Source organism: Synchiropus splendidus, chromosome 13 (assembly GCF_027744825.2).
Source record: "Synchiropus splendidus isolate RoL2022-P1 chromosome 13, RoL_Sspl_1.0, whole genome shotgun sequence".
NCBI classification, from domain to species: Eukaryota; Metazoa; Chordata; class Actinopteri; order Syngnathiformes; family Callionymidae; genus Synchiropus; species Synchiropus splendidus.
In genome coordinates, this window is record NC_071346.1 from 18,128,672 (window position 1) to 18,155,584 (window position 26,913).

A 26,913-nucleotide genomic window follows, 5' to 3' on the forward strand; every position below is an offset into this window, starting at 1 on the left:
ATATGTTTTAAACTATTTGTAAATTAGCCTGAATGTACACCTTTCTAGAATATCATGTGTGTAAAATACAATTTCAGTCTTACATTAATTGATGTAGTTTATTGATTTATTATTTATATTAATTATACAAATTAAGATTTTGTGAGTGTTACACAGGCACTCTAGAAGTTAAAAGATGTCAGAGTCAATTGAAAATATGCTCCAGTGAAAGTAACTGCAGATGGAGTGTCAATGAAGCTGTCCATCTGACATTCTAATATCATGCTGATGTAATCAATCTCTAAAATGTTTTGGAAGAGAATGGTTTGTCATGAGTCAAAATTCACCTTTGTTTCTTCAGCATTACTTTTTGGATTTTTGTTATTACATCTAGTAATTATTTGTTCAGTTGCTTGTTTTAAATACATTAACAATTGTATCTGATTACAGCACCACATTTTGGCAGGTCCGACCACCAACTCAAGGACAACCATTGCTTGAACCCTCTCTTTTGCTGAGCACTCCCCTGCCCCCCACACACCCTTTCCCAGTGCATGTCCTCTTTTTGCCCTATGTTTTGGAGGGAAGTCAAGTTTAGTGGCTTCTTCACTCTACTGACAACGCTTGAATGTTTTTTTGCCAGTCACAACCAACATCTCCCTGTCTCTTGTTTCTCTTTGCCTGTTCCCCCCTCGATAGGTACGACCCAGATTTCCTTGTGTGGAATCAAAATCAAGCTCAAAGAATGACAAAGTAATTGAACAATTTCTTTTCTTTACTTCTATCTACATTATCATCTACCGAATCTGATTCTGTCCACCATTCTGAGATCAGACACATGTACATGTTACAGTTTTATTTTCAGCCATTCACCAGCACTCAAAAGACTGTGAATAAATGTAGATCTTGCTTTTAGCCATATTTTAAATAACATATTTCTCAACAATTGGGTAAACATGTCCCTCAGTTTACCCATGAAGGTTTTAATATTGCACATTATTTTTTTTCTCATATGTTCATTCATTGATCCATGTATCTGACTGTCCACTTCTTTTTGCCACTTGTCTTGTCTCTGTGTTTGGATGTTTGTATTGGCGGTATGCAGTTTTGGTTGACTTCCTGTTTGTTGCAAAGATTTGAGGCACAGTTATTTAAAGTATAAACTTTTTTTTTTTACACAATTGGCTTTCAAGCCAACATTTTACATTGGTATTTTTGTATCGAGTATTGTATTGAGAGTATTTGTATTGAGATGAATGTCTGTAACAGTGCTCAGAAATTTCCACTTTATTTACAAAGCACTTTTCGGAACGTTGTCCACAGTGCTTTGGCACAGTAGTGAAGAATAGTGAGTCAACAACTTGCGATGTATATACATGCACAGAGACACAATTATGTCTGGGTAATGTCAAGGCCAGCAAGTAAAACTTTGAAAGTTATTCCAGTACATAAATGCATGCCTATTAAAAATGTCTTTTTCACAGATTTAAACGTGGAGATGCATTTAAAATCTCTTCTAGCAGACTGTTCTAGAGTCAATTAATGTCGATTCGAAAGTCGACAGGAAGCCAGTACAGTAACAGTAACACTTGAGTCATGTACTGCTGTTAGAGGCAGCTACCCGTGATTTTAACATTGAAATGTTCCTACAGATCATTTCTATCTGATTTGTATCATCCTATATATAATGCCAGGCTCTACCTTTTGACACAAGTACCCAAATTGATCTTGTCTCAATTGTGCCTATTTCAAGGATCGTGGGGTCTTGTAGTGTAAGATCAATAGAGATGAGCACTGATCTGTATCAGTCTGATCATACTCTGACCAGTGGTCACAGTAGTTGATTCGTGACTACAAGAACAAGATGGTGGTTACCAGTGGCTGAAAAGCATTTTCTCCACTGAGAGGCTTAACGCTACTTTAGAAATGAGAGGACAAATGAGGTTCCCAATATTTTGGGGAGACAACAAAAGCCAGAGGAGCCAGTTTAGGTGACCTTCTTTGGATGTCTCTAGGACTTTTCCCTCGTGTGAATTCCTTGATATTCCCTCAGAAGAGAAGGAAGAAGTTTGTCCTGACCTAACTACCTGACCTCGGATAAGTGGTGGATGGTTGATAGATGGATGGATATCCTATTCTTATTGTGCAAACATCAGATGGACAATTGCTCAAGACTTTATCTGATTTAAAGATGTGATATATTAGACACTGTCTGATTTCCAATTTTTGTCACCATATATCACATAAGTAACATTTCACAGTTTTGAAAGGGTCTACAAAGCCACACTATTAAATGCACGACGTGCTGTATGAGAGAGAATTTTAAAAATTGTAAGGAGGATTATGGCTATCTTGTGACTTACTACAAGAAGGTCACCCTGACTCAGAATTGCTTGACTAACAGTACTTCTTGAAATGATTGTAAGTGTAGTATATTAATACCTCGGCTTAATTAGTTTTCATTCATTAACTTGCTTCATATTCACTGAATTCAGTTTAGCTATTGGATGCATTGCATGAAAGCTATTTAGCTCATTCTAAAGCTAATTTTCACACCCAAATCATCTTTACATTATATTCAATTGTCAACTAGTGACTTGAATTTGAAACTTGATGTTACTTGGTGAAACTCAATTTGATGTTTTTACTTCAGTTTTTGGCTCCAAACTTTTCCATTTTAAACCATTACTGCTATTAGACAATCACACTGGAACAGTGAATATTACTGAGGCCTGGGGGAGTAGCTACAACAAAGTTACTAGCAATCTGTTTCCCATGTCTGGAATTCAACTAGTCTTTGCAATAGTCCTGTTCTACTGAGCCCCTAAAGCAGACCCAGGCAAAGTGCGGTCTGGGGGCCACATGCTGCCTTTGCCTGCACCGTTTCTTGTTAGGTATTATTATTTCCATTTGATAGTTTCAGAACTTATCTTTTCTTTTCTTCCATTCTTTATTTTCTGCACCATTTCATGAATGACTCATGTTAAATTAGTTTGACGAATAATGGCTTTAAATGACCTTTTTTATTTATTAATTTAGTTTTCTGCCCTTTCAATTATATGAGGAAAATAAGACTTTTGTAATAATATTTCTTCTCAAGTAATGAGCTTGCTATCATACTATCATACAGACATATTTATTAATTTTCAATTCAAATCTGAAATTCATCGTATATTAAATGGAATCATAGCAGTCATGCGATCACACCTTTCTGTGTTCTTATTTGTGTACATATTTATTTCCTATATCTTACTGTATGTATCATTTTTTTCTCTACTTGACATCTTCTGATGAATTTCTTCTGTCTTTCGGTGTAATGGCCCCTCACGATAGTCCATCAAGCGGCTTGATGTCACAATCTGAACGGATCATGGAAGATGTCTTTTGCAGACATATTTTTAGAAATAATGACTCAGAAATGGATGTGTATGGTTTTTCTCACTGACACCTTTAGTGAGGGTTTTCTTTCATTTTTCAAACATTAACAGAGACACAATGTAGATGTATTCACTATTTAAATAAGGTTATGATGGTGGCTATATTCAAGTTTTTATATAGCCTCATTTAAACTAAAGCTATTTTAATGTCTTGAAAATATTTGTATAAGAGTTTCAATTTTATAAAAATTTCAAGTACATTCAGAGTAGTGGAAACCCTGGCCACTGTGTAGCGAAAACATTCCTGAACAAAAGCAAACAGATTGCTTTTGTTCAAATCCATTAAATGCATGTAGAGGCAACTGGACTGCCGGAAGTGGACCGTTGCTCTTTTCCATGTGATTGGCCAGACTCCAATGCCAATGGCGTCAGTTTTCTCCTGGGTCCAAGCGCCCGACAGACCTGCAGGTGCAGAGATTAATTTAGTACCTAATATCACAGACAAGAAGGAACAAAAGTGAGAGTGCGCAGAGATTGGAATTTGGAATTTTATCACTTTTAGCCATTATTTTTTTATTTGCAGGACAGAAATCATCCGGTATGTAAAATAAAATTCTTTGACTACTCAACTCCTAGAACATTTCTTCATGACTTCGAATTCATTGTTATACATTTACAAATTCATGGGCACTTTTTTGTGTGACTTCAAATCAATTTTGCACCCAATCTACCTTAAAATAGAAAGTCCTCCAGATTCTCACCATGGTTTTTTGCTTTGGCGTTCTTTGGCCGTATGTGACTTCCCTCAAAGCAATATGTAACTGAATCGATATATTATTTAATTTTATTAATTAGTAAATAATAATATTATTTAATATTTCTTTTTTCCACCATACTTGCCAAGTATGTTTGGACAAAATCAAACCAAATTTCTCGGTGGATAAAAAGATGGACATAATTGCCCTAGGGTGCACTTCAATTGCAGTGGAATTGTTTTAGAAATTTTTCATTGAAGACTTTTGAATCTGACTTCATCTTTTAACAAAGTCTTATTTAAAGCAGCGCTGAGTGTTCACATAGTAGCACACACAGCATGTGATACAATGGAAGACACAAGACACATTCTTGCCATCCCTTTTATACATTTGGCAGCCCAATTTCACGACACCCGATTTCACAACAAGCTGTTATTGTTTAAGCATCACCTCCCACTAATTGAGTAAGATAATGGATACATGTGAGGATCAAAAGTTAAGCTTAAGATGACAATATCTTGGAGATTGCCTTGGAAAAGAACCATGACACTGAATACTAATTTACTACATCTTGTTTGACAGCACATTCACAATGTGCATAAACATGATTCTTGACCAAGCTAGGTCTTGACCAGCAAACTAAATGTCACCTTCATTTTTTAAACTTTCTTCAAACAATGGGTGTCAATAGTCTAATCATATTGATAGCTTAGGCATGTAGTTAACATGCGATTGATCAAGAATCTTGATCAAGAGTCTTTGTTGTGTCCATGCTGACATAAACTGGTAACCTCATGAGTCATGTGAACAAAGATTGCATTTTGCAGAGCAATGTGAGTTTTATTGAGGGCTAAATCAAAGGCAGCATAATGCCTAGTGCAGGCAGGATTACCTTTTTCAATCAAAAAACTGTGCTGTAATACATAAAGACCCCCCTTTCTCTGTTGGCTTTTTGATGGAGAGCAGTGTTAACAATGCCACCCATCTCACAGACATCAATGTGGAAAGGTTTTATGTGATCAGGAGGTGATAAATTGCTGCTTTGGACAAAGTAGGTTTCAGATCACTGAAGGAGGACGTGTTGGCGTGTGGCATTAGTCTTCTTGTGGCCAGCAGTCAACATGTGGTTGTCAGGGAATAACTGTATCTGGTGAGACCAAGGAAAGTCATTAATAGTAACACCTTGAAGATGTGTCATAATAGTATTTGTGCATGAGAAAGAGACTTCTCATCACTTTTGTTTAAATTATCCAGATAATAGATGTTGGTCCACACATCTGAGCTTTTTGTCTGCTGATCTTGTAACATTCCTCAGCAAAGAAACTCAAGATCGTTTCAGTGGCCATCAGATTGATCTCAGCAGTAGGGGATCCAGACTGAATGATATCTACACAATGTAAAAGAACGACACAGACAGTTTTGTGTTTTAAGATTGAGGGCAAATCAATACACCCTTGTGGCAGCCTGGATTAACAGAGTTGCAGATTTGGAAAGGTGAACACAAAAATGTCTATTCTATTGACGTGAAGAGGAATCGAGAAAAGTGCCGTGGAGAAATACGTTTTGGGAGTTTTGGAGTTAGGGAAGTGAACACCACAAACACATTTGGGAGAACAACACTCTACAACCTGATTGCGTCGCAAGCCAACCTCCCAGTTATCTTCGAGGTTGTGAAGGCGGAGGCGAAACGATGACACGTACAGCATTATGACTGTTTTTGTTTTTTTTCCCATTAATGGAACCTTCATTATTCCAGGGTAAAAAAAAAAGTCCAATTCATGAGTGGCAATTATTTTACTGTAATTATACATACACTTTTGTTGTTACTGATGCCAAACCACTGTTGTGGACTTTTTATTCAATAAAATTCATTGAAATCCAGGCATGCTTGTACCAGTAGCATTGGTTCTGAGAAACTACTCCACATATCTTGCATTTTGTGTGTACAGATGTTTTATCTTCTCGTCAGATTTCACATACGGCAATTCTAGAATCTTGGTGTTCTCCTACTCAGTACTTCAAAAAGTTGACATGTAGTTATTTATTTATTCATTTTTCTGTCTTTCTGCAGAGAGTTTGGCTGGAGGGATCCAGAACTGCCTGAGGTTATCCAGATGCTCCAGCATCAGTTCCCTTCAGTCCAGTCCAATGCTGCTGCATACCTCCAACACCTCTGCTTTGGAGACAACAAGATCAAATCTGAGGTATTTATGACAATCCAAACCAAAATTCCATTTGAAAATTAAGTTCAATTTATGCTTTATAAAACTATGTTTGGTGAGGTGCAAGTGCAAATAATATCTTTATACGTTAACCTCGGATTGAAAAAATACTTTATTTACCACGTTCACAATGTACGTCCAAACAGTGCACAACGTTATTGTTATTGAGTATCTGTTGAAATATGCTGATGCCACAGTGACAAATTTTATTGAGTGGATGGAAGATTGGATGATGTCTACTTTAGTATGGGATGCAAGTAGGGTGACTACTTATCCCAAGAAAGCCTGAATGAGCCAGCTGTCCTAAATTATGCTCAATAAAAAATGATGAGTCCGGAATCTTTAGCGTTTTATCTACACCTTTATTTTGTTTTATTTATGTTATTTGAGTATGTATCTGTGTTAAATAATCGCACTTTTGTGCTATTAAAAAAATCAAACATACATAGATCTTCAATTAACCACTGATTAAGTATTAAAGTTAAATAACCTTTGTGTATTTTCCTGTCTTCGACTCAGCTACATATTAAATGCTTGTTAACCCTTAGTGATAAACGCTGGCCTGCTGCATCCTGTCGTCACCACGGCTCAGACTGGTGGAGAAAACAGCTCCGTCTGTCCACTCTGTGTTGACTCATTTCAAGCTTAGTAATCCAATTAGAGACAACCAATGTGTGGACAGGCAAGTTTTTCCAGCAGCAATTTAGCATTTAGAAATTGGATGGGTAGAATGAGAGATATCCAGGATTTGTTAGTGATGCCTGGGAGGAACTACAACTTTGATTCCATTGAGGAATCAACAGTGGAAACAAAAGAAGAAGAAGTGTTGATATTATTTACTATGTAATTTTACTCATACTAAATTACAATTAACACCATGCAATCTACTTTGTTGCTTCTCAGATCAAACGTTGCTACTGATTACACTGACAATTTTTATTACAATCTGATCGCGACCGCACTTGATAATTGATGGTATATGTGCATCTACGCTGCCGCAGGCCAAGGATTTTGGAGAGGAACCATCTGCCTAGTGGGGTAGGGGAACACAGGAATGTGAGACAGAAGACAACGCTGTGAGAATGATGAGGGGATGAGAGAAGACGAAGGTCCACCACTCAGTTTATGTGAAATGGTTCAGTCCATCTACTCGCTACTATACTAGACTGCCTTTATTCTTCCCACAATGTGGAAATTTGGTTTCTTACGGCAGAGTACAAACATTAATGACAAACATTGAACATTAAAGACATTGACAATGGAACAACACTATCATCACTATACAAACAAAGCAAACACTGTCGAAACAGAAACATAATAGCAAAAAGTGAAACATACAGTACTTTTAAATAATAAAGAAATACATAAACATCAAAACTAAAATAGAATAAATGCCCGACAATTGGGGAGAGACCCCACAATGACGTGCTGCCATACTCTTCTCAATCAGTGTCCAGATCCCATGCGACAGACTCTCCTGTCTGTTCCTCCAAGATCAGTACTGGGAGAACATGATCGTCTCCTGACACAAGGGTATCGCAGACCATGTTGTTTGTTCAATAAAGATCTTTGAAAAAGGTTTTTGCTCTGCACAAAATAAATGAAATATTGCATGATTTGAACAGGCATCACGAGCCGCAGCAGCAGCCAAATATTAAATCTCCACTAAATTTGCAAAATATTTAAAGTCCTATACACTTCACGGCTTGCTGTGATTTTCATCTCAAGAATTGAAACCTTCTCCCGGTTGTAGATCCGGCGGCAGGGTGGGATCCAGCTTCTTGTGGATCTGCTGGACCATAGAATGACGGACGTCCACCGCAGTGCATGTGGAGCCCTGAGAAACCTTGTATATGGCAAAGTCAATGATGATAACAAGATCACTCTGAAGAACTGTGGCGGCATCCCAGCTCTGGTCCGACTGTTGAGAAAGACTACAGATGTGGAGATCAGAGAGTTACTAACAGGTAGGATGTTCTGGTACATTTAACAGGATGCTAACCCTGGGATTGCTAGATCCTTCCTGTTTCTTTGAAAATATGTGTATGAATTTTTATTTTATTTATTCATTTTTTGTTCTCATTCCTAAGCAAAGCTTAGCATGACTATGACAAATGAAAATAATATTGTGTAAAACAATATATTAATATGAAATCCTGTCTTACATCTTATGACTTCGATGTCATTTTATTTGTAGCTTGTGATAATTTCATTGTTTTATGAGTGTTCGGCCCAACTTCATTTACTTTTCTTGTTGGTGGGAGTGTAGCAATTATTATTTAGTTATTTATTTTCATAATAGTGTCAAAAGCTACTAAATCTAACTATGTCCAATTTATTGGATGGAAGAATTTTCATCTGAACTCAATAGCAATTTGTCACAGATCATTCATTTATTTCTGATTGGCAAATAGTTTTGACTCAATTTGTCCTCTGAATGATCAATATCTTCAGATGAACATATGCAGCAACTTGAGTTTACTTCTCTACTTTTGATTTTTTTATTAGTGGGGTAGAATATTGCAATGTATCATCATATCGTTATATTATACTATATATTATAAATTATGATATGGTATCGTGACCCAAGTATGGTGTTACGTATCGCTTGTATCTATGTAACGCCTCTTCCTGTTCTGACAGACCTCTGTGTGTAAACGTGGTCGATAGTAATCGTGGCCAGATCACGAACTGTGATGTTTCTAGCCCAACATGCTGCCCTGAAACCTTGAATGTCCTTACTTCCTAATTTCACCAAAAATGTGATTGTTCCTTTAACAGTGTCAGCAAACAGCAGATTCATCTTGGCATCCCAAGTTGTCCTTGACTAGGTTCTCCGTGAAGAGCTTGGGATCAGGCTTCCATGTCTTCTGGCATGATCATGTTCTTCGTTCTTGTTTTGACTTCCGAGTGGGCAGATTATAATCCTTGTGGACATATAGAAGTAACGTAATACGTACGTAATATCTCATTTCAACTTGATATGAAGGATTAAATAGCAGCAGAGAGAAGAACCGTTCTTATCATTCCTGCCATTTGTTTCTAATGTATTTTCTTTCCCCAGATTGTCATACATTTTGTTGACCATCTTGATTTTCAGAGTCCTTTAAGTGTACTTAAATGTATACTGTTAGATGCAGTGAGAGCACTGTTATATATCTCTCTTTGTAAACACCTTTACATTAGCTGAGAGACCACACAACACACTTGGCTGTTGTTTTTGACCACACTTCTTGAGTCTTCTTTTATTCACTCAGTAATTATTACAATACAGGCGCCACCTATTGTTCACTCTCTGCATAGCACCAAGTAGTGCCATAGATAATATTCATACCCAGTAAGATATCTTGTCAATGAACACAAGGCTTTTTTTCAGTGTATATCTATCACATTAACCTATTCAACTTGAAACTGTTCCTTATGACTCAACATTACATCTTTATGAACTATGCAATGTGAATTTATCACGGTAACAAGCTGGTGGTCTAGTGACTCTCACAGGATAGCGTCTAGCTGGTGCTGTTACCCCTGTCTGTCTAGCCTGTGTGGGTTCACTAGTCTGACTGCACTTTGGTAAATCAGTGACTTCAACACATTCATCATTCTTTTCAGAGTGAGTTATCTCAGTGTTTAGTTGCGGATCACAACAACTCTGAGGCAGTAGCACTGGACCTACACGTGGGTTCACTGTTGTATCCTGAGACTTAAACTCAGACTCTGGACGTGTCTTGATCTGATCAACATGTCGTTTCCATACACCTTGTTCACCTAAATATACCTTATATGACACTGGACCAGTCTTTTCCATCACAACCCCTTGTGACCACTTCTCCTCCCCACACCGACTCCCAAGCAACAAACTGTCTGTCCTTTGTGTGCAGTTGGTGCTGTAGTTATTGTGCCTCCGGGGGGCGCCATGGCGACTAAAAAGCCCACTAAGCACGTGAATAGTCTTGTTAGCTGTGATGCAGTCCATAATATGCACTTCAGGCTACTTGGAATGTGTGTCCACAGTGACCAGGTACAGTGACCATGTCCTTCAAATGGGCCTGCAAAATCAACATGTATCCTTTACCAGGGACTGGAAGGCCGCATCCATAGGTGAAGCGGCGAGGGCCCAGGCTTTTTTTGTACACGCTGACATGAGGGGCAGGGTTTCGCCTGGAGCTCAAGCTGCGAATCGATGCCTTGCTGCCACCACACATAACTGCGTGCCAAGCACTTCTTCCTCACCACACCTGGATGTGCTGCGTGTAACTCCTTCAGTGCACTGAGGCGTAGTCTAGGTTAGGGGTTCTTAACCTTTTTGATCTCTGGGCCCACCTTTCCCAGAACAAATTGGCCCGGGGCCCATTCAAGTCATAGAACTGATTCAGGACTCTGGATTTCATTTGTGATCGACAACCATATTTAATCTACTTACACACCAAAACCTTGTGATATGACATGAAACCATGTGATCATTGCAAAGATATTTGTCTTAGAAAAGTCCAACCAAAACCGAATAAAATTGAGACTAAAATATCGTAAAGCCATGTCTAATTATCATAAAATAAGATAATATATTGTATTTAAACTCCAAAGAAGACGAAGAAGAAAGTGTAAATGAAAATATTGCTGTAAATGTTCTAATTAATTTTCAAAACTGCTTCAACAGCAGCGGCGAGGGCCCAGGCTTTTTTTCATGAACAGTTTTTACTGTTGGAGGGGGCGCCACTATCACAGATTTGCAGCTGTCAAGTCAATTCAGTGACTCACTTCTGCCACTATATGCTAATATATTAAAACTGAGGATCTTGCGGCACTCGCGGCCCAAAGGAGTAAAACAAAAAAACTTCTAGCTGCCCTCTAGGAGGCGCTCACGGCACAACCATGGGCCCCGGCCCTATGGTTAAGAATCACTGGTCTAGGTGGAACTATCACTCTCACACCCCACATAAGACAGTCCTGTTGTATTGTGAGATCATGACGATGATAGGGTGAGAGCTTAACAACCAGTCGAAACCATTTTCAGGATTTGAGACACGATAGGGCCTGATGTCAGAGTTAGTGACTGGTAGTGTGTCCAGTTGTGCAGTGTGGAACATCTCTACTGCACCTGGCATCTCGTGATGAACATGAGGAAGTGGTAACATTGACAGTCCGTCAGCATTTGCATGTAAAGAACCTTTCCTGTATTCAGTGGTGTAATCATGCGCTGACAGGAGAAGCATCCATTGCTGCGTCCTAGCTTGCGGCCATTGATGGTGTAATTTTCAGTGGACTCAAGATAGAGGTCAGTGGACGATGGTCAGTGGGCAGCATGAACTTGTTACCATAGAGATAATGGTGGAACTTGCACCCTCCAAAGACAAGGCCTCTCTCTCTATCTGAGCATAGTTTTGTTCTGCTGTGGTAAGAGTCCGGGATGCATATGCTATGGGTCTCTTTCAGGCATGATGTGTGAAAGCACTGCTCCGACCCCGTAGGGTGAAGCATCACATGCCAAACGAAGCGGAAGCTCTGGGTTCTTGTGGGTCACCACTCGTCTTGTGAGATCAGTGATTTTGCTTTCTAGAATGTTGACTCAAAGGCAGGTGTCCACTGCCACTTCTTCTCTCTGTTTAGCAGTTCATTGAATGGTTGCAAGACAGTAGCGAGGTCAGGAATAAACTGTGCATAATAATTTAACATTCCAAGGAATGAACGTTGCTAGGTGTGCTCACATGGTGCTGGTGCTTCCACAATAGCAAGTACCTTGTCTGGAGATTTGTGGAGACTAGCAACATCAATTATATTCAGGTATTCCACGGACTCTTGGAAAAACACACTTGAGGTGCAGGTCATACTCCACCAGCCTGCACAGGACTGCATCCAGAGTTTTCAGATGTGTCTGCTTATCAGGACCACTGATGAGGTTGTCGTAACAGTGAGTGTAAGGCAGTCCTAGTAACACATGATCCATGGCTTTCTGGAACAAAGCAGGAGATGAGCTACACCGAATAGCAGTTTCTAGCCTGCCATGCTGTAACGGTTAAACCTGAATAGTCCTTTCTGTGTAGAGATTGTCAACAGCTTTTTCAACTCCTTCTCCACCTCCATTTGTAGATATACAGTTGACAAGTCCAATTTAATGAAATGTTGACCTTCTGCTAGTGATGCAAAAAGGTCTTCAATGTGTGGAATGGGGTATTTTCAACACACATGGCCGGGTTGATGGTGACTTTGAAATATCCACAAAGTCTCACTGTTCCATCTGTCATAATTGCCCTCTGTCTGATTCAGGTGCAGGTGATTGTAGGCCGACAGAAGGCACGGACAACAAGATTAAATTAAAGGATTTAATAAACAACAATGTACAATATAGAAGACAGAGACAGGAACTAAGGACGCCGGAGATGACACAGGAAACGGAAACTACAGAGGGTTCCTTCCTTCCTTCCTTCTTCTACCGCTTATCCGGGGTCGGGTCGCGGAGGCAGGCATTCAGAGCAGGGAAGCCCAAACTTCCCGGTCCGCACAAACCTCCTCCAGCTCCTCCCGGGGGATCCCGAGGCGTTCCCAGGCCAGACCGGAGACATAATCCCTCCAGCGAGTCCTGGGTCTTCCCCGGGGTCTCCTCCCGGTAGGACATGCCCAGAACACCTCCCCAGGGAGGCGTCCAGGGGGCATCCGGATCAGATGCCCGAGCCACCTCAACTGGTTCCTCTCGATGTGGAGGAGCAGTGGCTCCACCCCGAGCTCCTCCCGGATGACCGAACTCCTCACCCTATCTCTAAGGGTGCGCCCAGCCACCCTGCGGAGGAAACTCATCTCAGCCGCTTGTATCCGCAATCTCATCCTTTCGGTCATTACCCAAAGCTCGTGACCATAGGTGCGGGTAGGAACGCAGATCGATCGGTAAATCAAGAGCTTCGTCTTGTGACTCAGCTCCCTCTTCACCACGACGGTCCGATACAGCGACCGCATCACTGCTGTCGCTGCACCAACCCGTCTATCAATCTCACGCTCCCCTTTTCCCTCACTCGAGAACAAGACCCCGAGATACTTAAACTCCACCACTTGGGGCAAGAACTCTCCACTGACCTGGAGAGAGCAAACAGAGGGTTAACAAAATAAAAGCACACAGAATGGACAATGGACAATAAAGGAGCACAGAGTGTGGAACGTGACACCATCGTTTTTACAGGCACTACTGGGGTGCCCCAGTCAATGTGCTTCAGTGGTGAAATCACTCCCAGTTCAAGCATTTTAGCTCAGCTTCTACTCGAGGTCGAAGAGCACAGGGCACGTTTCGTGGAGGACAGAACTTCGGCATACTGTCAGGTCTCAACGTCAATCTGGCTTGAATTCCTTTCATGGTGCATAGCTGTTGAGAGAAAACAGCAGAGTGTCTCTTTAACACTGTCTCCAAATTTTGTTTTTGTATTTTTTGTTTGCTCCGTGTCATTCAGTTTTTAAGTTTTTCCAGTTCAACTTAATTTAGTCTCAGCCACTCTCTGCCAAACAATGGAGGTGCATACAAAGGCAACTTGACCTGTTAACCTGTCGATTTAACTTTGATGACCCCCTCTGGTGCCAGCGGTTCTCCTGTGTAAGTTTTTCATATTACATCTGTGGGATGTAAGGGAAGCTTGCTCAGTTGTTTCTGTACAATTCCCAGGGAATCAATGACACAGCAGCCCCTGTATGCAACTCGGATGGATGGATGGATATTCGACAGACATCAGCTTTTTTTTTTTTTTTTTTTTTAGATTTGTTGCCTCAACAGTTATATAGGAGTACTTAAACACCATATGATAATGATAATAAGAATCTGAAACAAAGGTAAGAGACACAAAGAAAAGAAAGTTTAGAGCTTCTAATGCAGAGTCCTGGATACTTGTTAAGTCACAGTCATCAGTTCTGTTCATTTGATGGGAAGGTACTTTCATGAGCCACGAGGTGGCGACATAGTATTGTGGTAGTACTAGTGGAGACGCACTCTGTTGAGAGTTGCTTTCTCTGATCTATCCAGTGTGGTGTAAGTGTGGACTTGAGCTGAACATTAGAAAGAATTGGAATGTGGAGCTGTGGAACAGTAAATGGCCTTGTTTGATATCACGGATTAAATAAATGCACAAGAGACACACGCCAGGCGCAAACCGGCAACCTACTGAATCACGGTGATGTACTTTAATCTCTATACTACAGCAAAGTCAAAGGCACCTGATGCCACACCTGAGTTTTGTCTGAGTTTATACCACTGAGGCACGTTTTCAGTGTCGGACCGTCATCTTGGACATCGCTGAAGCCAGCATGCACGCCATGAATCACAGCCTTCGAGAGTGGCCAGCGCTCAAGGAATCAGAGCCAAAAGACGGACGTGGAGGCCCTAAAAGGCGCCGTTCTCACACATTCCGTTGGATCGCCTCACTTCACCGCATATTATGTCTGATTAGCAGAGGATCAAGACGATTCGACATGGCACTGGGTTATATCTCGACTTAAATGGGTCGGGCACATGAGCTAATGCTGGCGCAAGAGAAGGTGTGCTCAGTTTGCACGTATTTGGCAATTTTGTACTTTGTTCTCTCAAATTAGTATTTTGTACGCAGATTTTACTTATTTCATGGCCACGATTTATTTATTCATTTTTTGCCGGTTTCTTGGTCTCCATAAAGACCTTTTTTAATAGCAACATACCATTATAGCATAGAAACATAGCTCAGATGATAGACACATGTTTTTGTTGTGTCCCTGAGCAAACCCTTATCCCTGGTTTGCCCCTGATGGCTCAGATGGAGCAAGATGTGTGTGTGTGCAAGTGTGTGTGAATGAGTGACTTAGCGTGAAGCGCTTTGGTTGCTGCATAACCTTTGAAAGCGCTATATAAGTAAGAGCCATTTACCATTTAGACGGAATCCTCAAGTGTTTTTGAATAATATATAATAGGGTCCCAAATCTTGAAGAATTGGGCACCAGATCCCCTCGGTCTGGTAAGGCAATAAATTTCATACAATTACAATATCTAAATCGTTATACAAATTGTTTATTCTCTCTCCTAAAATGTTTTTTTTTCATTGCCATGATTGATGATTTCACAAACACATTGATCCGGAATTCGTTGATGGTGACGAACTAATGCCATGTTGAAGCGTTCGTGCTTCCTGTGGCCACACTCAGTGAACTCTATTCAGGGATGCAGCAGAGTGTGACATCTCTAATACCAGAGTGGATTTTTGTTGAATATCTTCAATCCAAATATTTTCACTGTGGTGTTCTGCCGAGGCGGCAGTGCTGCAGGATACCCTGCATGTGTTGATGCACTCCAAGTCAGAGAACCACATCAGAATACTTTACTTGGACTGCTGGATCTAACAGAACCATTTCTGGTAGAGTGACTTAGAGTTTAATAATGTTATTTTTGAGAGTTTCTTGTATTGAATGTACAATGCTGAACCAACATGGGCCGGAACTTCTTTAAGGAGCTATGCTGATATGCATTTTGGACTTTGTGAGGGTTCTTTTCTGACAGATTGTTCTATAGAATTCTCACTGATCCATCACTTTCCTGTTTCCCCCAACAGGTGTGTTGTGGAACCTTTCTTCTTGTGATGCCCTGAAGATGCCCATCATTCAAGACGCTCTGGCTGTATTGACCAATGCTGTGATAATCCCACACTCTGGCTGGGACACATCCCCCAACACGCAAGAAGACCGTAAGCCTCACCTCCACTCATCTCAGGTGCTACGGAACGCCACCGGCTGCCTGAGGTCAGTCTTTATTTCTGTTGTTCCTTCATCACTTTTTAGCGAAAAATATTTAAGGATAGTCACCTGTACTTCCATATTTCGGCAAGTTAAATTGTCTAAAATTCAACAGAAAGTAATATGGTGGACAAAAACTTGGAAAAGGGGAAAAATAACAACTACAATGATGAGCTAGTGGTGGAAGCACAGACAGTTGAAAACACAGGACAAACAGTGATATAACAGAAAGAGCATGGCATAACAAAACTGACTGATGTATAATTTATATCCTCAAAGCTCAAGGATTAGGAAGTGAACACAAAGAGAGAACACACCGAGAATAATCAAGAAAGCACCACATTACCTGCATGAGGGAAAAGTCGTAAGCCACACCTCTTGTAGAGGGCCCCCGAATCACCAGAGTATTCAAAGCTGCAGTCGCTCAGAACCAGGAGGATATAAAACTGCTCAAGGCAGGCTACTACTGAAGCCCTGACCCACCACATGCAACCAGCCAATGCCCTCACAGGACAAGGTGTGGTGAGAGGCCTGTGTAGCATCCTCATGAGGACTGGGGAGAGTTGGCTCTGAGTCTAACATCTCGACTTATAGCAAGCAGAAAGAACCAAAGGTCGAAAGGCAAGGTTTGGTCTGAATTACACGGAGGAATTGTTCACTCCAAAAAAGATACAGTTATGGGACAAAGCTCATCAGTCACTGACTCTTAACTGGGGTGACTGCAAGCAGAAGTGCGGTTGTGAATGATGTTTGGCGGTTTAAACGGCGTGCCTTTTGAAGAGTCTAGAACAGTGGTTCTCAACTATGTTGACTGTACCCACCAGTTTCATATGCGCATTCACAAACCCTTTTTTAGTGAAAAATAAAATTCAAGACATAGGTATATGTTTTTTTCACTGGTGTACCAACTGAATGCATGCACATCATCTTGTACAAAGAAAAAAAACAACACAGTGCATGTACTCAACATCTGACATACCTGCAAATCAGTGTGACTGCTGCTGTTGTTCTTGAGAGACGACTTCAGATGTACATGGCTCCACCTTGTCAATTGCCACTCTCATGTCATTTTCATCAAATCTGATGAACATGCTGCATTGGACTTGTATACATGAATATGGTGATACCTTAACGGTGTGGTGCTCTCTAGCTCCGCGATGTTTGACAACCGACATGACGTGTGACGGTTGTGGAGTATTGTGCAGACTTCGGTTCATGATCACAATTTTAAACTTATTTTTAAATACAGGAAAGTTTTGATAATGATATTGGTCAACTCTGAATATCTGGATCAGTGTTTGTTTTATTAGATCCAGTTTTATTAGATCTGACTTGGTTGTCTGCCTTGGTTCTTATCAACTCATGCAGGGTCTCTCGCTGTGCTGTGCCTCAGCGAAACACCGTGTTGAGAATAGTTGGATATATGATGGACATCCACTCTGGTATTGGCATCAGCATCATCTTCCACGTCCCTGATGAGGGTTCTCTGATTGCTGACAAGCTTTCAATGCTACAACCCGGCATTAAGGACCACCAGCAAATTCATGAGTAGTTGAAGGTGGATAGGTCGAATTATTGTCAGTGTTAATGTCTGTGGTGAGTAGCTTATAACTTCAACCACTCCCATTCAGATGCAGTTTTAGGTCATCATGTCTCAGAAACCAACATTAGTGGACACGTCAATCTGTAGCAGCTCTGCTGTGTAAATTCTTTCAGTTGACATTAAAACAGCTTGAAAGCTGGTTGTGGAAGGAAAATAAAATAAACTTTGCTTTGTGAACATCTAACTGAGTTGGTTGAACAGAGCAAATCACCACACAAACTAATTTGAATTATTATTCGATGTTAAGCAGTGTTTATTTTTTTTATTCATTCATCATAACTTTTTCCTGAAATTATATAGCTGTTTTAGAGCTGACAAAATATATAGTTTTCATGCTGGTTTGGTTTAACGGAGACAGAAATGAAAGAATTCACAATAGCTCAGTGTTAAATGCAGTGCACGCTTGTTTGAATGTGACATTTTGCAAACCAGGTCCAGAATGGGAACCTTCAGTGACGATACCGGCTTTATCACTGTGTAACTACTCCACTGGCTCGACATACTAGGTGGTCACTGAGTTCATACCGAATGCAACTGCAAATAATATGTACCTTGTCAAAAGATCTGGTATGACTGCAAAACTAAACATGCCACAAAAACATTTTTATTGTTTTAATTTTATTCATGTCTACAGGTTTAATTGTATTTTATTATTGTTGTAGTGGATTGATATAGATTTTTAACCATATTTCTCTTTTTGTAAACAGGAATGTGAGTTCTGCAGGCGAAGAGGCAAGACGGAGGATGCGGGAGTGCGAGGGTCTGACAGACGCACTGCTCTACGTCATCCAGACAGCCTTGGGGAGCAGCGAGATTGATAGCAAGGTGGTTCATTCACACAAACACAGACAAATTCTGCTAATTAATGCTTACTAAATATACTTACAAGACTCTGAAAATCAATATGGTCTTCGTAAACAGAGTACATGACAATTTGTCCGAGAAAATTAAGTTACGGGACAAATTACGATAACCGCTGTTCTCTCTGCTCCTTTTCCATCCTTCAGATCAAGTTGAGATCACAGAGTTGTTGTATGTTGGATATGAGATTGAAATAAACTCATGTCACACAATTAATTTACCAATTTCATTTTTTTTTTTTTCATGATTTTTTGAACTTAAATGCCAGGATTAAAGATGTAATGCGGCCTTGTGGTGGGGCAAGCCCAGATAAATGCAGAGGGTTGTGTCAGGAAGGGTATTCGACATAAAAACTTGCCAAACTAAAAGATGCAGATCAGACTTATACCGAATCGGTCGAGGCCCGGGTCAACAACGACCGCCATCAGTGCTGTTAACCAACAGGTTGCTGATGGAAATTGGACTACTGTAGGTAGTCGACAAAGAAGGAGAGGGGGGTGGCGTGCCAATAGGCAGACGGATAAGAAGACAGACAAGAGAATAGGATTGAGAGTAGGGACTCTGAATGTTGGAACTATGACAGGAAAAGCTAGAGAGTTGGCTGACATGATGGAGGGATATTCGATGTGTTCAGGAGAACAAGTGGGTTTAGGATCAGGGTTTAAATTGTTTTATCATGGGGTAGATGGGAAGAGAAGTGGAATGGGAGTCATCTTGAAGAAGAAGTTCGTCAGGAATGTTCTCAGGAAGTGAAAAGAGGATCGAACAGTGATCAGTCTCAAGTTAGAAATTAAAGGGGTCAATTCCAGTGTGGTTAGACCTGGAGTGAATTAGATTAACTGCAGGAGAGTATTCCCAGAGGCGAGAGATTGGTCAGTGGAGCAGACTCCATTGGACATGTTGGTGCAGGAAAAAAAGGGGACGAGGAAGTGATGGTAATGTTTGGTGGCCAGGATAGGAACACTGAAGGTCGTATGTTTTGTAAAAGGATGTAATTGGCTGTGGTCAACACTTTCTTCCAGAAGAGAGCAGAGCATAGGGTGACTTACAGAAGTGGAGGTAGGAGCACACAGGTGGATTACATCTTGTGTAGACGATGTCACTTGAAGGAGATTAGTGATTGTAAAGTAGTAGTGGATGAGAGTATGGCCAGACAACATAGGATGGTGGTGAGGAAGGTGAAGAGGGCAAAGGCAGAGAAGAAGAAGTGGTGGAAGCTAAAGGGGGATAGAAGCAGGCTTTGGGTGGCCAAGACAGGCTTCCAGATGACTAGACAACTACGGCTGAGGTGATCAGGGAGACAGGTAGAAGAATTATTTGTGCGTCATCTGGAATAAAAAAAGTGGATACGTAGACTTGGTGATGGAGCAAAGAAGTGCAGGAGTGTGTACAGAGAAAGAGGTTAGCTAAGAAAAAGTGGTACGTGGAGAGCAAAAGACTGAAAGCACTGTTTTGGGGAAAAACTGTTTTGGGGATAGATGGAAAGATTACTTTGAAGAGCTGATGAATGAGGTAAATGAAAGAGGACAAAGAGTAGAAGGAGTGGCCGTTGCAGATCAGGACATAGCAAAGATTAGTAAGGCTGAAGTGAGAAGGGCATTAGGATGAAGAATGGAAATGCAGTGGGCCCTGATGATATACCTGTGGAGGTGTGGAAGTTTTTTGGAGAGGTGGCAGTAGACTTTTTGATTAGAACATTTAACAAGGTCTTTGAGGGTGAGAGGCTTCGTAAGGAGTGGAGAAGAAGTGTGCTGGTGCCCATATTCCAACTAAAAAGTTGATGAGCCAAACGCTGAAGTTGTGGGAAAGAGTAATGGAAAGTAGACTAAGGGCGGAAGTTAGCATATATGAGCAACAGTTCGGCTTCATGTCAAAAAAAAGCACCACAGATGGAGTGTTTGCTTTGAGGATGTTCATGGAGAAGTACACAGAAGGTTGGAAGGAGCTCCATTGTGTCTTTGTGGACCTGGAGAAAACCTATGACAGAGTGCCAAGAGAAGAGTTGGGGTATTGTATGAGGAAGTCTGGAGTGGCACAGAAGTATGTTCAAGTGATGCAGGACATGTGTGCCAGGTGTAAGAGGTGTCCGGTGTGCAGCAGGTGTAACAGAGAAGTTCAAGGTGGAGGTGGGACTGCACCAAGGCTCAGCTCTGAGCCCTTTCTTGTTTGCGATGGTGATGGACAGGTTGACAGATGAGCCCCTTCAACGATGACGTTTGCAGATGACATTGTGATCTGTGGTGAGAGCAGGGAGCAAGTGGAAGATAAGCTAGAGAGGTGGAGGTTTGCCTTAGAAAGGAGAGGAATGACTGTTAGCCGCAGTAAGACGGGATACATGTGTGTAAATGAGCGGGACCCAAGTGGACAGGTGAAGTTACAGAATGCGTACAAGATGGAGGATTTTAAGTACTTATGCTCAACTATCCAGGGCATTGGAGAGTGTGAGGAAGAGGTGAAGAAGCAGGTGCAGGCAGGATGGAATAATTGGAGAAAAGTGTCAGGTATGATGTGTGACAAAAGGGTGTTGGCAAGGATGAAAGGGAAAGTGTACAAAATGGTGGTCAGGCCAGCAATTTTATCTGGTTTGGAAACAGTGGCACTGAGGAAAAGAATGGAGGCTGAGCTCTGGGAGTGACCAGGATGGGTAGGATCAGGAAACAGAGGGACAGCACATGTCAGGTGTTTAGGAGATAAAGTCAGAGAGGCTAGATGGAGATGGTTTGGTCATGTACAGAGGAGAGATAGCCAGTACATTGGTAGGAAGATGTTGAGGTTGGAACTGCCAGGCAGAAGGTGGAGAGGAAGGCCAAAGAGGAGATTTATGGATGTGGTGAAAGAGGACAGGAAGTTTGTGGGTTTGAAGCCGAAAGAGAAGGAAGAAGAAGAATGCAGGATTAAAGATTTTCCACAAAAGTAAATTTGGTTTGCAGTGGTGGTACCGTACATTGCATTTCATTGTGAATCTGAGGATAAATTACGATATAAAACTGCAATATATTTCTAAATTCAGGCATTTGACAGATGGAATTAATCCTCTCTGTTTTTAATTAGAATCTAAACAGTAAAATACTTGGCTCACAAATTCCTTGTATGCTGCCAACATACATGACAAATAAAGCTGCTTCTGATTCTGATTTAATGTGAACAATCACTTTTTAATGATATTTAATGGTAAAATTGATTCATTACCCTCATTTTCTTGGAGTCTTCTGGATATTTTTTCATTGCTACAATAGACACGTCTATGATCGGCACTTCAGGTCTCCAGCACAACTGACGGTTTGTGTATCACTAAAAAAATAGATCTGACACAACCTTTTATAAAAACTGTGGTAAGAGAAACAGTTTGAAACTGAAGAAAAAGAAATGTCTGGTCAGTGACTCACGAGTCATCATAGGTAACAGTAAAAATAAAAGCTAACCGTTGCGTTGAGTCTCTAACACAGACCAGGAAGTAAATGTGATGTAACAAAACATCAAATGCTAAAGTTATGTAATAGTGACACTAGGTTTTAGAAATTAATTGACTACAGTAAAAAAAAAGGAAGAAAAAAGGAAAAGAAAGTGTACTGTGTATTTTGAGTGTCTTCATACTTTGTTTTGACATTTTCGTGAAATCTGATTTTGGTCAATCGTATAGCATAATGGTTGACAGGCAGAACCTTTTCATTGGATCTCTGTAATGGCTGCTGACACGGTCAGAATCTCCCAGGAGCATGCATTCATGCAGCCTTCCATGTCACAACAGCAATGATAGCTGCTGGTTCGAGATATGAAAACCATTGAAAATTTAAAAGTGGATAAGTGCATCAGAACTGTCATCCAACACGCTGAAGCAACCCATTCTCTCACCCATGTTGTAACAGTTTGACTTCAGGAATGTGGAATTTTGCGTTGTATTTTGACGCCAAAGGCAGCCTTCTATCTGGCATGTTGACGCACAGGCTTGTTTTGTCCTTGAAGATTAATCAAGGATTTGACATGTGTATATGCGAAGTACGCTATATCAGATCTATTTAAAGGAGTCCTTCAACATTTTCATCTTCAAATACAAACTGATAAATCATATTTATTTGTTTTAAGACATGCAGGTCTGCGAGCTACTCGGTGAATAGTGTGTTAAATATATGCATTTATGTTGTGTTCTTATTTTGGGAAGTACTTTGTGTCTCATTTAATGAGTGTAAACTGTTGTGTCAAATGCTTACAATTTGTGTGTTTTAAAGGTTAATCAAAATGCTCTCACACATTAAATTAGAAGGTTTTTCAAGTTCTTCTGTTTTGCTAGCCATAGAATGTGCCCTTTTGTATTGTTTAAATCTTCCTTTAAGTTATAAAAAGACCAGATGCAAAAAGCATGATTAATGTGCCATTAGTCGTGCGTTTCTTTTAGCTGTAGTGTCATTAATTGACATTACACATTTTAAGAGGCAGACGAAGAACATGAATAAAGAAATATACTCTAAAAGATAATCTACGAAGTCCAGCAGGCTGGGACAAAGATGTTCTAATATCTGGCTCAGGGGACTCAAAAGGAGTTCAGCGCGTGGAGCAATAATTGCCAGCAGCTGCGGCTTCTAAATGAAGTCAGAACAAAACATCACACTCTGAGCAAATCTAGTAGCACTCCTAGTAGATCTAACGCATTTGAAGGTTAGTTAAAATTATGCTTAAGCCCCGTTTAATATGTTGCTTTTTTTATTAAAGATTATAAAGCTGTGAATGGAGATGCCATGAATGGCTTCTAAAATATTGTATCGCAACCTTCAGTCCCCAGAGTCGCTTTGAGAGTTTTTTTATAACCTTTTTACCTTACTTATCTATTCTTTTGTGTGTTCTATCTCATTTTATACTTTGTAATGTTTGGAGCACTCTAATGTCCCTCTCCTCTCATCTTACAGTCTTTTATTGTCTTTGTCATTCTTCCAAGGATTTTAAATCATTTGTCTTTGCAGGGAGTAGTTTGGGAGTTTGGGAGTAGGACCAAATTGGAACAGACCACTATCTGATTGAGAAACCTGCTGAATAATTTAGTGGTTGTTGGGTTTTGATCTTCTGAACTTCATAATGTCTGTTATGTGGAGACATTTGTTGCACAACAAAAGCCTCTTCTTCTCACCATTGGAAAATACAGTGAATTGCTTTTGTTTTTCCTTCAGACTGTGGAGAACTGTGTGTGTATCCTAAGGAACCTGTCCTACCGCTTGGCTGCCGAGACATCTCATAATCAGCAGGGTGGATCCGAGGAGTTGGATGGTCTGCTATGCGATGCAGGGGGCAAGTACGCAGAGGGCTCAGGCTGCTGGGGGAAGAAGAAGAAGAAAAAGAAGGGACACGATCAGGTGAGGTACACTGATAGAGCTACATCTGGTCAACATGTTTTAAATGTTGGGTGATTGAGATTCATGTCACATAAGGGGATATATATATATATATATATATATATATATATATATATATATATATATATATATATAAGGAATGATCTTATATAACGGGGTCAACGGGGTTATATGATCATTTGTTAATTATATATGGCTGTCTTGATATATTCAAGCCCTCTTTCCATTGGAGCTACTTGTCTATACTGAGCCCAGAAATTTCACATCTGATACTCAATCTAATCTCTTTCAGTCAGTTTTCGAGGACGAAGTTACCATACACTTATTGATTAGAAAATCCCATTGATGTGGTTTTTTTCTCTCTACATTTAAGGAGAGTATATTTATTTCAAGCCTTTGTTAATTTACTTCATTTCCTCTAATTGTTCTCACCCAATGTTCCAAGATCCTCTCCACTATTGATAAAATATCTGTCATCTGCAAACAATACATGTTTTGTTTGTTCCGACTCCAGATATTATTGATGTACAGTACATTGCATACAGTGCATTCAGATTCAGTGTCTTTTCTTTATTTTCACGACTGCATTATAGATACATAATCATATATGGAAAAATGTTGAATAACTCTAAATATGTTTCATATTTTAGATGACTCAAAGTAGACACCTTTTGCTTTGTTGGCAGCGCTGCAAATCGTTGACCTTCTTCATAGGCTCCATGGTGCAGTCACCTTTTGGAAAACCTTATCAGGTTTTCAAAGTAAACATAATCACATATGTGGTCATTCATACTTTTTTTTTAACTTTCTTTTTATTACATTTTTTGCATCAGCAATTTACAATTCGCAATTTCCCTTCCAGTTACCAACAAACCTCAAATAGACACTTTACAGTACAATGATACAGTAAACATGATACATTTCACCAAACAGAGAGTAGAGTCTGAGTCCAAGAAATGTCCACATAAAGAAAGCAGAAAAAATATACAACATGTACAACATCAATCAGTCAAGCAATTGCTCTATTATCCATGGGCATTAAGGAACAGCAACATCATTTATTCAAAATATGTGTTTGAAGTCTAAGCAAGTAGGTGAGTCGTTCCATCTGATAGATTTCTATTACTTTGTCAAGCCACATCTGATATGTTGGTGGTTCAGGTTTTTGCCATTTAATTGTAATACATTTCAGAGCAGCTGTTAGTAGTATCTGCCAGAGGTAGATGTTTCCCCTTCCCTCAGTACCCACAGGAATCACTCCCAATACTGCTGTTTTAAAATCTTTTATAACATCTCCACCGAACAATCTATTCAGGAACTTGAAAACGTTTTCCCAAAATGAGAACAGTTTCTGGCCTGTCCAAAACATGTGAGTGTGATTGCCGATGTGTGCTCCACAATTTCTCCAGCAAGTGTTAGGACGGGTCTTATTCATTTTTGCAACCACCTCTGGTGTCAGAAAAAATCTTGTGACAACTGTCCATTTAAATTCCCGCCATATGTTTGCATTAGTGACATGATGTGCCTCCATACATATTTGTTATTCAGTCCATGCTCAGGCCATTTTCTAAAATTTGAGTCAGTTTGTGATGGTATAAAACTTCCAATGTATCCGATGTTTGTAGGGGATGATATCGTTTTTGCCATTCCAATGTTTAATTTTATTTTTTTCCAAATATTCCAAGTGACATTGGTCCATAGTCCTATTTTTATCCTTCACAGCTACATTCAAAAAAGGCCTGCAATGGTAGATTACATTGGTCTTGTTCAATATCTAACCATCTTGTATTCATGTCATTCATGATCCAAGTGGTGAGAGGTTTGAGTTGAGCAACCCAGAAGTAAAATTTTAAGTTTGGAACTTTGAGGCTGCGTCTTGCTTTCGATAGCTGTAGGGTTTTAAGTCTTACTCGTGGTCTTCTCCCCTGCCATATGAATTTGGAAATTAATCTGTTTAACCTTTCAAAAGTGGATTTCGGTACATCGACAGGAAGCATCTGAAAGAGATATAAGAGTTTAGGAAGTACGCTCATAGGTACACTTTCTATTCTACCTAATAGCGATAGTGGAAGTAATGTCCATCGTTCAAGGTCTCTGGAGATATTCTCTACTACACTTTTATAATATGTTTCGAATAATTATTCCAATGTTGGTGGGATCTGTATTCCTAGGTACTTAATTCCATCTTTGGGCCATTTCAATTCACTCTGAGTTTTGAGGTTTTACGGAATTTTTCCACTTATATCCAGTGCCATTGTTTTATCTATGTTGAGTTTATAACCTGAGAAAAAGCCAAACGTATGTATGAGCTTTTCTAAGTGTGGAATTGTCAATGTTGGCTCCGTAATGTACATTAGAAAATCATCTGCGTATAATGTCAGCTTATGTTCTTCTTGATTAATTTTCAACCCACTTATATTTTCATCTTGTCGTATTTGCTGGGCCAATGGCTCAATACAGATATCAAAGAGGAGCAGGGAAAGTGGACACCCCTGCCTGCATCCTCGTTTGAGAGGAAATCGATCCGACAGGGTCCCATTCATTCGAACGGCAGCTTGTGGGTTTGAATATAAAATTTCAATCTATTTAATGAAGTTGGGGCCAAATTTAAATTTTCTTAAGGTTTGAAATAAGTATTGCCAAGAAACTCTGTCAAATGCTTTCTGGGCATCGAGAGACTTTTTTTTTGTCGCTGTAGGATGAGTTCTTAGGTTTAGTAGTCTTCTAATATTGTCGCTTTGATTGGTAAATCTTAAATTCCCTTCTATCTTTTCTGTGACCAACTCATGAAGCTCCTTGCGTGCCTGACTGAGAATTTTTAGTTGTTTATGAGAGAGCGTGAGCTTATGTTGTTGAGATAGGATGCTTATTTTATTTTCTAATTCACTTTGTCGCACTTGTTTTTTGCGTTTTTTAGCACTGGACCAGGCAATAATACGACCTCTGATATAAAGTATGCCTTAGCACAATACCACAGCATTATAGGAGATGTCTCCGGTGAGATATTTGTTTCTATATACGTATTTATTTCAGCTGTCAGAAATT

General features: G+C 40.0%; 1 protein-coding gene across 8 annotated transcripts in view; it reads left to right on the forward strand.

Moving 5' to 3' along the window:
* Positions 1–26,913, forward strand: part of ctnnd2b (catenin (cadherin-associated protein), delta 2b) — a 117,442-nt gene that overhangs the window by 69,356 nt on the left and 21,173 nt on the right. For 6 of the 8 annotated variants that reach the window (XM_053882303.1, XM_053882304.1, XM_053882307.1 and 3 more), the window contains 6 exons: positions 679–732; positions 6,183–6,315; positions 8,087–8,300; positions 15,882–16,068; positions 18,373–18,490; positions 23,686–23,868. In XM_053882303.1, coding sequence (XP_053738278.1) covers positions 679–732; positions 6,183–6,315; positions 8,087–8,300; positions 15,882–16,068; positions 18,373–18,490; positions 23,686–23,868 — 889 coding nt within the window. The remainder of the gene's footprint in view (positions 1–678; positions 733–6,182; positions 6,316–8,086; positions 8,301–15,881; positions 16,069–18,372; positions 18,491–23,685; positions 23,869–26,913) is intronic. The other 2 variants (XM_053882305.1, XM_053882306.1) reach the window with 1 other exon arrangement.